The 12,453-nt window shown below is 41.8% G+C and overlaps 1 protein-coding gene across 1 annotated transcript in view; it reads right to left on the bottom strand.

Annotated features, from left to right (window-relative positions):
• Positions 1 to 6,450: 6,450 nt before the first annotated feature.
• The window catches only part of LOC139639060 (copine-4-like), a 15,584-nt gene continuing 9,581 nt past the window's right edge, over positions 6,451 to 12,453 (bottom strand). Inside the window, exons 4-5 of the mRNA XM_071513122.1 lie at positions 11,435 to 11,671; positions 6,451 to 6,714 (exon numbers count right to left, since the gene is read on the bottom strand). Of these exons, the coding sequence (XP_071369223.1) occupies positions 6,583 to 6,714; positions 11,435 to 11,671 (369 nt within the window). The 3' untranslated portion in view covers positions 6,451 to 6,582. The remainder of the gene's footprint in view (positions 6,715 to 11,434; positions 11,672 to 12,453) is intronic.

The raw sequence follows: 12,453 nt of genomic DNA, 5'->3' as shown, positions 1-12,453 counted from the left end.
ACACACACACACACACACACACACTGCTGACAACAGTTCATTATTTGCCCGGACACAATTACTCGAAATGCCAACAGCTCCGCTCAGTAATGAGATGTCACCAGTCCCATCAGTCAGCACAACACACACACACACACACACACACACACACACACACACACACACACACTGATAAGACTGTTCGATATTTTTCGATACCGGTGTCAAGGCCTCTCACTCTTCTGAGGCTCTCCTTGCTGTCACTCTGCCAGGCTTCATCTCTCTCCTCTGTCCTCGTCCTCCTCCACTCGTCTGCTGCTTTTTGATACAGATGACACCAAATCCTTCTCTCCATCCTCTCTGAACCGGGAATCACTGGATCTGCACAGTCCTGGTTCTCTTCCTATCTGTCTAACCGCTCTTACCAGTGCTGCGGTCGAATAGTCTTTTTTGCTTAGGAAGGTTCCTAACTGAGTGAAATGACAGTTTACCGTTTGGCAGACGCTTTTATCCAAAGCGACGTACGCATGAGAAATGACCCGGAAGTATCTAAGTGGCAGCCAGGGTAAGAGCTGGTCGCATTCTCTAAATGCTAAGGAAAGGTGCTTCAATGCTTCCTTACTTATCTCCTTTAGCATAGGAGACACTGGACCATCCTTTACGAAAGGAAAGGAGACAATGTCGTCCCACAATTCCTTGCGGCAGCAACATTCGGCCGTTCACGAAAACAAACGATCATGACCGACAAGAGACGCAGATCATCATGCAAGTTACCGCTGCTTATTAAGCATTTTCCATCTTATGCCATAACTTGTTAATATGCTAATATGTTTTGAACTTTCAACAACATGTTAAACCCAGAGGAGAACTATGAACGTTACGCTGCTGCTGTAAAATGATCAAAGTGAAGTTAACGTTGTAGCGTAACCTCTGCTCAGTTTGCATTAGTTATTTCTTCATTCTGAGTGTTGTTGTATTGCAGCCTTTAGGAATATCATTCATTAATTTTACTTCAGTCACAGATGCTGAAACCCTCGCCTTAATAAAGGAAAGGGTTAAACTGGGGCCAAGTATCTAAGATGCTTTTAGTCGTCCATCTTCTGAACATTGTAGTTTCACCACATCAATAATATCCGCCGTCACATCATCACGTAGCCTAGTGTCAGTGTGGTCGGATTCTCTTAGCACCGCGGTTGTCTTTTCCTAAGTCCTTATGAATTCTCCTTCACATCTTTCCTTGACCTCATGACGTTTTCCATCGAGGTCAAGGAAGAGTGGTTAGGAAAAGACATAGGACATATTTTTTTTGTCTATTCGACCGCAGCCCAGGTCTCACGGAGGGGGTCTCTGTCCAGACCCTGACCTATTGGATGACTCTGATGGTACTCTTGGCCCTTCAGCTTCTTACAATCGATCATTTGTCAAGAATCTTGGTGTGATTTTTGACAGCTCTTTCAAATTTGATAAACAGATTAGTCCAGTTGCTTTTTTCAGTTAAGACTTTTAGCCAAGGTAAAGGCCTATCTCTCTCCCAAGGATTTCGAGAGAGTTATTCATGCTTTTATTACCTCTCGGTTAGACTATTGTAATTCTTTGTATGTGGGTGTAGATAAGTCGTCTCTTCGTCGTCTGCAGTTAGTACTAAATGCAGCCGCTCATCTTCTAACTGGAAAAAGAAAGCCTGATCACATAACACCAGAATTGGCCTCCCTCCACTGGCTTCCTCTCCGTTTCAGGATTGATTTTAAGATTTTATTGCTGGTTTTTACGGTTTTAAATGGGCTGGCGCCACCTTATCTAGCAGAACTTTTGCATCATCATACTCCAGTTAGAGCACCGAGGTCGACCAACCGGATGCTCTTGGATGTTCTGAGATCCAGGCACAAAAACAGAGGTGGCCGAGCGTTTGCGGTGGCTGCCCCTAATCTCTGGAACAGCTGACCTGTTCATATAAGAACTGCTCAGACCCTGCAAACCTTTAAGTCGCTGCTGAAGACCCACCTCTTCTCGTTGGCTTTTAATTCGAGTTGAGCTTGACACCTTGACTTCATCTTCTATTGTGCCGCAATTCTTTTATTATTATTATGTTTATTGTTTTGTTTTATTCTTATCTGTTATTTACTTTTATGTTCGTTTATTTTGGTATTTTAAGCCTGTTCAGCACTTTGGTCAACTGTGCTCGTTTTAAATGTGCTATACAAATAAACTTTGACTTGACTTGACTTGACCCTGCACACTTAGCACCGGTGTCCCTCAGGGCTCAGTCCTGGGGCCCATGCTATTCTCTCTGTATACTAAATCCCTCAGCCATGTGATCTCCTCTCATGGCTTCTCCTACCTCCTCCTACCTCTCCTACAAGACAGAGCTGCTCTTTCTCCCAGGGAAAGAGGAAAGATTGCCCTCTCACAGACCTCCATCACCATGACAACACCACTGTGTTTCCCTCTCAGACTGCCAAGAACCTCGGGCTGATCCTGGACCAGCAGCTGTCCTGCTCCGCCTACATTGCAGCGACGACCCGCTCCTGTAGGTTCTCCCTCTGCAACATCCGCAAAATTCGACCGTTCCTTACGAGGGAAGCGGCTCAGCTCCTGGTCCAGGCTCTTGTCATCGGCGACCTTCTACCATCAGACCTTTACAGCCAATCAGAACGCTGCAGCCCGTCTGCTGTTCAACCAACCGAAACTCTCTCACGTCACTCCCCTCTTCTGGTCGCCATACGCCGGTGCCATCTTGGATTAGCAAGTACTTTATATTAGTAATTCAAAAGATAAATGCCTCCTTTTGACACAAAGTGTTGAGTATAAATGTAGACTGATATGAGTCTGTCTATAGACGCTTTCAGGTGATGGCGGCCATCTTGGAGGTTTTCAGCTCTGTGAACAGCTGATTGTGTTTCTGTCCATCTCAACAGAATTGAACAGACGGTTAAACCTGCAATAAGCGATTTCAGACCCTGTAACCAATCCTGAAACTAACGTGTGCTATGAGATTTCCATGAGACGTTATGATATAAACCAATAGCCACACACGCGGGCCAGCTGTGTTGCTGTTCTCCCCTCTTTTCTAAAGCTTGTTGTCATGTTCGGACTGACCAGTAGCTTTTAATTTTTTTTAAACTAGCTTGTCTCCTCCCTTGCTGTTTGAACTGATCATTTCATCACTGATCCATCTGATTGATTTAGTGTTTAGATAATGTCAGCTTGTTAGCTAGCTAACCATAGCATCTGGTCAGCTAACCATCACTGTTTTGTTGTTAACACATCTGATTAGCACACTAGCTAACATATCTAGTAGCAGCTAGCGTTAGCATGTTCACATTAACATCAGTGTGTTTGCTGGCTAGTTAGCTAGCTAACAGTTTGTTCAGGTTAACTGAGCTGACTCTTCTCAAGCTCCAACTCTTCATGTTTTGGAGTAGAGACTAGGGCTAAAGACAAGACAGTTTACTGTGTCACAGTAACCTACATTTGGAAACAAATCCACCTTATCACACTATTCACTTTTACTGAGAATGTTACTGAATGGATCTACAGCCACACCACAACAAGCTGACTCAGCTGCTCTGTTTCTAGCTGCTTCAGACACATTTACAGTTTATTTGCGAACATCTGTGATGGATCCACATGTGGCTGATTTGTGCCTCTATATGTAAACTGATATGGAAAGTCAGTGTGTTAGTGTTTTGTGGAAGTTGTCAGTATTCCTCTGCACCAATGTCACCAAAACAAATTCCTGACTGATTCCTTGATCTTGAGACATTTATGGCGTCTGCTGCATCTTTACTGCCTTAAACATTCGACACAGAGTCACCAAGTTATTGATAAACCTTTTATTATCATAAGTCAGTTTGTCATTGTTTTGCACACAATACTGCATGGTTACACAACAATAACTCATGTGACCTAGGCCGAATACTTGCCGTTCTCCTTTTCTTTCTTTGTATGGGAGAGAAAATCAGTCAAACTCAGTTCACATTAACAGTTCAGTGTTGCCTTGTAAACATACTCAGATTGTAGGACATGAATTATACCTTTTTCTTTATTTCAGTTTGGGTTTTTTGTATTTGATATATTTCTTTGTCATGCAGATTTAAGCCAACCTGTTCTCACACAAATACGTGAAATGAACACGACTTGTTGACACCAAATTTAGTATTAAAATTCCATCAGCAGCGTTTCCAGCAGGAAATGGAGTTCAATTCCCAGCTTGGACGAAGGAAATTTCTACCGTGAGTCAAATTTTGATTTTTAGCAAAAGTTTTTAATCAAGTTGATTTAGTTTCCTAAAGTTAACCGTTAGCCAACCTTTAGCTGGAAATGTTGTGTCCAGTTCATGTTTTTGTCACAGATTCCAGTTCTTTGTGGAGGATCGTAATTTTTGCATAATTTGTGTCCACAGAGTTTGTGCTCATTTCACGACTTTTTATGAGATCATGTTGAAACTGTCAGAGTTTTGTTAAAGGCTTCATGTCGTCTATAAATCTAGTTTGTAGTTGTTTGTTGTTGTTTTGTCACTGTTATTTGAAGTCTATCAACTGCCTTAATTTATCTTTTGACTCATTAGTTTCCTCTATAGCACACCGTAACTTTGTTATGAAATGTGCTTTACAAGTATAATAATAATAAAGTATCTTTTCCAAACCACAAAAGCCCAAACGCACTGGACGCAACTTTGACGTTTCTCTGGTTCACTGCAGGCGGAGCTGTGCAGCATCGACACCGAGGCTCTGACACTTCACCACCGCGATGTGGTTCATATGTTTTATCGTGACATAAACTCTATAACCGGGTACATAGTGTCTCTATTCTATAAAACTTTACAAACTAGCCGACTTGACAAGCTGCCAAAGGGTGCTAACTAACTAAATCCATAAATACCCTGTAATATATGACTGCAAATTAGAAATTAATACAAAAAATATGCATCATAACACGGACATGCCTATTTAGATAATTACAAAGTCGAGAATATCGCCTCCTGGCAGAAAAATCATTATTTTATCTTTTTTCAGGAAAACCCACCTGCTGCTCTCTGTTGACTCTCCCAAAATCCCAAAGTTCAGATCGATGCTTTGAGGCAGTTTGACAGTTGAAAACAGTTTTGTGTGTTTTTAAAAGGCGTCTGACGCTTCCAGTGCGTTTCTGGCTTCAGGTTCACTGGTAAATTCAGCATAAATCTGATCCACCAAGCAGAATTTATAATAATAATAAAATACCAACTTTTAAAATTGATTCACAAAGCTCGCTCTCACCCTCCAAAGTTTATTTTGGTGGACGAAGACTTTAGGAATAACAGGCAAACCAGTTCTCAGTGTTACAATAATTAAAAATAAAAGTAAAACCAGTAAAACCAAATAAAGGTGAACCAGCTGGACAAAGGTAGAAAGAGAGATTGGCAGGTATTGGGGCTATAAATTACCATAATCTATCACCATAATCTAGAAACCTCGCCGAAGATAGTCAAGATACTCAGGTTGTGCTTTTAAATCTACTCACACATTTTCCTTTACATGTGAACATGCTTTGGAGTAGAACGTCCCCTGCGTCGGGTATACTGTAAACGTCATTATTACTCATATTATTCACTACCAGGAAACAGAAACCGCGCGGACGAGGCGTCCGGCGGGGGTTTGCATGCAAAACAACAGTTCATGCATCTGCCTGGCCTTAGAAAAGAACGGTAGAGGATGCAGACGTCTCTAGAAGGCAGCGCGCTTGTTCGTCTGGCAGAGATCCAAAATGCTTTACAACGTACGAACCTTTACGAAATTTTGCAAAATCGCGACAAACTCTTTATAAAAACAAACGGGGCGCAGGGAGGAGGGGGAGGAGGGGGGGTGGGGGTTCATACATTCCTTGATCGGCTGTCCCCGGCCGTCATGCTCGTCTGCGGGGAAGCAGCGTTGGGTCGGTCGTTTCGTGTGTTTGTGGTTTTTGACGTCTGGAAACGCTCTGAACGTCACGATCTCGTCACGATGCAAGCCGCTGTCGGCTCCGCATGCACAGCGGACGCTAAAGGAGCTGCGTGGAGCATTTTGAAACATGGAGCCTTGGAATAATTACAAAACAAATGAGACTGAGGTGGAGACGATCGGTCTCCTCTATCTCACAGCAGTAGTGTTGTTAGTGCTAGTGTTTCTCCACATTAAGACTACATTTCCCATCAGCCCCGTTGCTTCCTGCCCCCCCCTCCCCCTCCCTGAAGAGGATCAACATGTTGGAAGTGAATTCTCCATCTTCCTTTCCCTCCTTCCACCATCTGCTGCCAGAAACTCTGAAAGCTTTAGCTCCGTTTGTTCTGGAAGAACAGAACTTCCTGTTTTGTGCCGTAAAGCGATCCAGCAGATTTCCCTCCAGATCCACCAGGTGGAGAAACAATGGAGGATGCAGAGTAGAGGGTGTCGTCTTCTCTGCAATGATCTAGTGTGTTTACAGCAGTTATACTAACGTCTCTAAGTGAATGTGCGAATGATTTATCGATGTTAAAATGCTTCACGTAGCGCCTTTAACATCCGAATAAACGAACAACAGAAAACAGTAAACATGTTTCAGAGTCCAGTAGAAGCGTGCGGTGTGGTGTGGTGCGGTGCAGCCCGGCGCTCAGGGGCCGAACGGCCTGGAAGACTGGTACTCGCTGGGCACTTTGGGCTTGATGCCCTTGCTGTTGTAGTAGTCAACCACCTGGTTGGGCACTTCTGCTAGCACGCTCTTAGCCAGAGCAGCTGGAGACGCCTGGAGGAGAGAGAGACACACAGCTGCAGCTTCTTTACCTTCATATGGTTCATACAGACTTATACACCTGACACATACCTACACACACTGCCAGACAAAGGTTTGGACACACCACATTTTTCTTTATTTGTACTATTTTCCATATTTTTAGAATAATAGTAAAGACATCAAAACTATGAAATAACGCAAATGGAATTATGCAGTGACCACAAAAGTGTCAAACAAATCAAAACTATCTTATATTTTAGATTCTTTGCCTTGATGGAAAGGCAAAGGCTTTGGAAAGAAATTCATACATAGGATCAACTTCACTATTTATATTTGTCTAAGAAACTCATGTCAAGCATTTAAGCAGAAGACTGTAGATCAAACAGGACATTCAGTCAGGTGGGTCCAGACTGTGGACTGGTAGAGTATACAGTATAAACACACATAGACACACAGCAGGATTTGTTCCATTGATAAACTGATCTGAGGATGCATGATGAATTCCAATTCAAAGAACTGAAAGAATCACTCAACAACAACCAGGGTTTGATATCTTGAAAAGGCACAAAGGGAAATGTTCTGGATTTGGTCCCTAAAGACAATGATCACTAGTGATGGGAATTACAGCACTTTGAAGGGAGCCGGATCTTATAGCTCCGTTCCTTTCCGAGAGCCGTTCATCCTTCTTTTTTCTTTTTGGCTGGACCGCAACAGTGGGGCCAGCCCTACAAACGCGAATGTCTGTCACTGACTGACTGACTGAGTGACTGACTGATGAAGTTACATCATTGGTCGGCCGTGGCACATCATAGGATCACAGAGCCAGAAATTTCAGTTTCGTTTTCTCCGCCGTCTAGTTTCTCCACTGAGATCAGGAGCCGTTTCTCCCACACAGTAAGCAGGCTGACCAATATCATGCATGTAAGCTGAAGCTAAAGTAGAATCTATACAATTATATCATATCACTGTTTATGTCGATGCATATGCGCGAGCTCAGTCCACCTGAAGCCCCTCTGTTCTGAGAGAGACACAAACAAGCATGGAGGTTTCATCACACCGAGGGCTTATTTCCGACCTTCCCGAAGTTTCCCTGGGCCACGGTTCCGGCCGGTGCCGCTAGCCGGCGGCCGATTTGTTCCCGACGATCCGGCCGAGATTTCGGCCGGGGTCCCGACGACGATGCGCCCCCGGTGTCCGGCGAACAGCGTTTTCGGCACCGACGGGTAACAGAGCGCCTGGCGCTTGGATCGGCAGGATCGATGCGGGCCGTGGGCGCCATGGAGACGACAGCGGTGGAGAGAGAGACGGGACGCGCTGGAACGATCAGTATGGATGTATGGACTATTATTCTGTATTAGCAGTCTACAGCGGAGTTAGTTACACCATCGGTCGGCCGTGGCATGTGGCACACTCATACACGGTCCAGCCATATACTAGGTTTTGACCTAGTCTTGTTTTTTAAAGGGTGGGGACTACTAGGTTTATCTGCAAAATAATCACTAGGATAATGATAGGGTAAGATTTGGATTAGATTCAAACATCCCACCAATATAATTTCATTTTGCATGTGTGCACTAGGTTTAGCAGCACTAAATGACTCATATTGTCAGACCTAATGTCACTGATCTGCACTGTAAACATTACACATGGTGACACTGGCGCCGTTGTTATCTTGGTCATCATAACTGTCGGAGCGTTGTCGTCTCTCCTCGGCCACTCGCACCGTTGGATGTTGTGTTTTTAAGTAGTGGTGAAGATTGTTTGTTGACCCTGCTTTAAATTATATTTTTGATTTGCAAATATTGCACTCAACTTACACTTTTATTGCTGAAGTGCATCCAAGTGCTGCTGCGTTTTCGAGTTCAGCTCATTTTTTTTTCCAAACACGTCTACCTCTTGTGACTGGCTGCTTCTCACTGTTCACGTAAAGGGAAGTGGATTTTTACTTTGCGAGGCAGCTGGATTCGCGAGATCATGATCATGTGAGACCATCTGGCGTGTCAGGTTAATGGATTTAGGGCAGGGGATGAAATTTGGGCACAACGATAAAAAGAACGGCTCTCACCAAGTACGACTCGGTTCCCTTCGTTCGTACCAAAGAGCCGTTGAAAAGAATCGGATCGTTCGTGAACGTAACATCACTGATGATCCCCAAGGGACTAAATGATGATTTTAACCTCAAGTGCTTTCTATAAATAACTGTACTACCACTGATCATGTAAACCTTTAACTGCAGAGAATTGTTTGGTGTGAACTTTGACCTTTGGTTTCAGAAGGTTTTAGGCTTTGTGATGTTATGATAATAATAATGATACTTTATTTATATAGCACTTTTCAAAACAAATGCTACAAAGTGCTTCACACAAACAAAAGGTGATAAAAGCAAAGTTAAGATAAAACATAACACCATGGTCACACTGAGTTCATCAGATAAAATATCATGATGCCACTCACTTAATGGGATTGGTTCCCAGTTAATTGTCATGATTTCATTCACCTGTTGAGAATACTGAGGCTTGACCTTGTTATCTGTTAGTTTGCTGATGAGGCCGAAACGCCTCAGTATTATTGTGAGCCAATAAATTGAGATGAAAAGTGAAACTCTGCCATTCTGCTTTTATTTTTGGATGTGCTACTTTCTTCCTCTAAAGTTGAGTGTTTTTGATGAAGCGCTCCAATCAAGTCTATTTTGGTTGATGCCACTTCTGCCTCCACTCAGACAAATTACAGAGTGTCATTCCAAAATGAGATACCCACCGTTCGAAGAAAATTATATCTTCTCTTCCAAAATAGTCGCTGGCATGAAAGTAAGACGGCTCAAAATTAAACATGAAACTCTGATGTGATTTTAGACATTTGCTTAGGAATTAGTTCTGTGTTTGAGTTTAGACACATTTGTGTGTCTGAAATATTGACTGAGGACTTTCATGTAGCAATTTCCAAAATGGATATGTAGCATTTTGGAATGAAACTCTTCAAATATATGTACATAAAAATCGGTTACTTGATATGGAAGGAAATAGGCTGAAAATAAAGATATTTATATGGGATAAACAAATGACTGGCTCTTGGTCAAGAGATGTGTGCACATTGTTCTGTAACTACGGGTTTGGTGAGGTATTTCTTAACTAGCTCAACATTTGTATGTTCAGAGAATCTGTGTTTACTCATTAGGAGCAATGGGCTGATGATATATGGACTAAACCAAAATTGCGTATATTTAGGATGATAAAATATGAATATGGTACTGAGAATTATGTTGTATATAATTTATCTAAAAAGCAAAGAGCCTTATGTGCCCAGCTGAGATCTGGAATTTTACCACTTAGAGTTGAAACTGGACGGTTTGTCAGTCTGGAAGAAGAAAAGTGGATTTGTTCAATGTGTTTGACTGATATAGAAAATGAGTTTCATTTTGTTTTCTATTGCCCTTTTTACTGGGAACTGCGCAATACTTTAGTTTAGTAAGATAAAAACAGATTTTGATTTTGTAAATATGGATGATGCACAAAGATTGAGTTGGCTGTTCACTTATGAAACATTTAGATTAGCTCGTTACCTGGAGAAAGCCTGGGAGAGGAGAAGAAAAGCTCTTTATCAAGATAAACTGGAAGTTTGTAGCAGTTCTTTTCAGTGTATTGTTCATTTGAAACCTATCATTTCAAATATGTTATTTGAAAGAATATAGTGGTACTTTATAATGTGGTAATATATTTTATATATTTTTTTTGCTCTTAATGTATCAGCGGAAGATGTATGTTTTGTAAAATGGTGTCCTGTAATCCCATGTTTGGCATGACACAGAAATAAAAATAAACTAACTAACTAAATAAATACATACTGTGTATACATACATAAATACACATATATATACATACAGTACTCCAGATTTAGTGGTGTTTGTAATACATACAGTAGCCTATATTGTTATTTTACTGGCTCTGCTGTACTGTGTGTGGTGGACTAAACTTCAAACGGTCTTTTGGGGAAAAGGAAGACAGAGGTAATAATTGTCTGAGGAAGTGTCAATCAACCCTCATCGCTCTGCTTTGTTCTCCTGCTGTCAGATGAAAATTGTTTCTTTTGGGGCCAAAAACAGAAAACCTGAATCATCAGAGAGATTAAACCCAGGCGGGAAAATAAAGGTCTGAATGAGATTCTGTGACTCCAAACCACCGAGATAAACCTCCAGTGTTCAGCTGTTAAGACTGAAAATGCTTTTGAGTAAAATAAAAACTTTCCCACAAGTCTCAAGTCAAGTCTCAAATGTAAATGTAGATTACCAAGTCAAGTCAAAGTCATTAATGTCAATTCTCAAGTGTAAATGTAGAACAGCAAGTCAAGTCAGAACAAATCAAGAGTCCAGTATCAATTTAAAGAAAACTAAATATCTAGGACTTTTCAATGCAATATGGTTTTAATAGGATAAAAACTCGGTAAGAGCATCATGAGTTTGATTTCTATAATCAGTTTCAACTTCAATAAATTCAATCATTCCATACAAATTCAGAAAACAGAATTTAAATTCAGTCGTCTGCTGGAACAAATCTCATCACTTTCAATCTAAGTCATTTACACAAACACAAGATCTCAAGTCAAGACTTTAGAAACCTTTTCAAGTCATCAGAGTACAAGTCAGAGTCAAGTCCCAAGTCACCAGAACCCAAGTCAAGTCCAGTCTCAAGTCTTCTCTTCATGCATCAGGTCCAGTCTCATGTGTGACTCGACTCACGTGTTTGAAGTTTCTGAAGGGGACGAACTGGACGATGTCCCGGAGGACCGGCTCTCCTTTGGGCGAGCGCAGGATCCCGTCGTCTCCGTCCAGCATCTGCATGTCGCTGAAGTCGGCGTTCCCGATGCCGACGATGATGACGGACATGGGCAGGTGGGACGCCTGGACGATGGCCTCCCGCGTGTCCGCCATGTCCGTGATGACGCCGTCCGTCAGGATCAGCAGGATGAAGTATTGCTGTGAGGAGGAGGAGGAAATTCTCACGATTTATTGCTGATCGTCTCTATCCTCACTTTACAGTACTTTGGAAAAAATGTATTGTTTGGATTCACTGACTATGACAGGAATCTCTGCTCGCAGTTCTGTTTAATTTATTCGCTTATTATTTTGACCACATTTTCTATTCACAGATCCAAATTCTTAAGCAAAAAGCCAAACTTTCCAGAGCTGACTGCATATATCAAACATACATTTCTTCAATATCCGAATGTACAAACAAAAAAGCTGTTAAAACGTATAAACACTTTAAGCTTTACAAGATATTTATTTAGCTATTTCTTGTCTCAGCTTTATTTTTGTCTTTATTATTAACCTTTAGTCCCCCTGGTGTGTTTGTAATTGTGTGATTGTGATCAAGTTGTATACACAAAGTGTTGAGGATGTGTTGATATTGTTGTTGTATGTATACGTGTTGTAATAAAATGGTAAATGAAAAAAAAAAAAAAAAAAAGGTACATAAAAAAATACCCTGAAAAAAATAAAATAAAAAAAAGTATTGCTGTGAGGGAGAGAGAGAGAGAGAGAGAGAGAGGCAGAGAAGTGCAAAGATCAAACGAGGAAAAGTGTTTCAACAAACGTCTCTCCACAGTTATTATGTGCTTTGCATTGTGTATCATGCTCACACTGCTCTGTGTGTGTGTGTGTGTGTGTGTGTGTGTGTGTGTGTGTGTGTGTGTGTCTGTCTTTCCTCCTCAGACTCGGTGTGGCGTCTCCACCTGTCTGATGCTGTTTCTACCTGG

This window comes from Centroberyx affinis, unplaced genomic scaffold (assembly GCF_046629955.1).
Source record: "Centroberyx affinis isolate AG114_WGS23_722 - 3 ecotype Tasmania unplaced genomic scaffold, CSIRO-AGI_Caff_v1 ptg006786l_1, whole genome shotgun sequence".
Taxonomy (NCBI): Eukaryota; Metazoa; Chordata; class Actinopteri; order Beryciformes; family Berycidae; genus Centroberyx; species Centroberyx affinis.
This window is presented reverse-complemented; position numbering and strand designations above follow the sequence as displayed.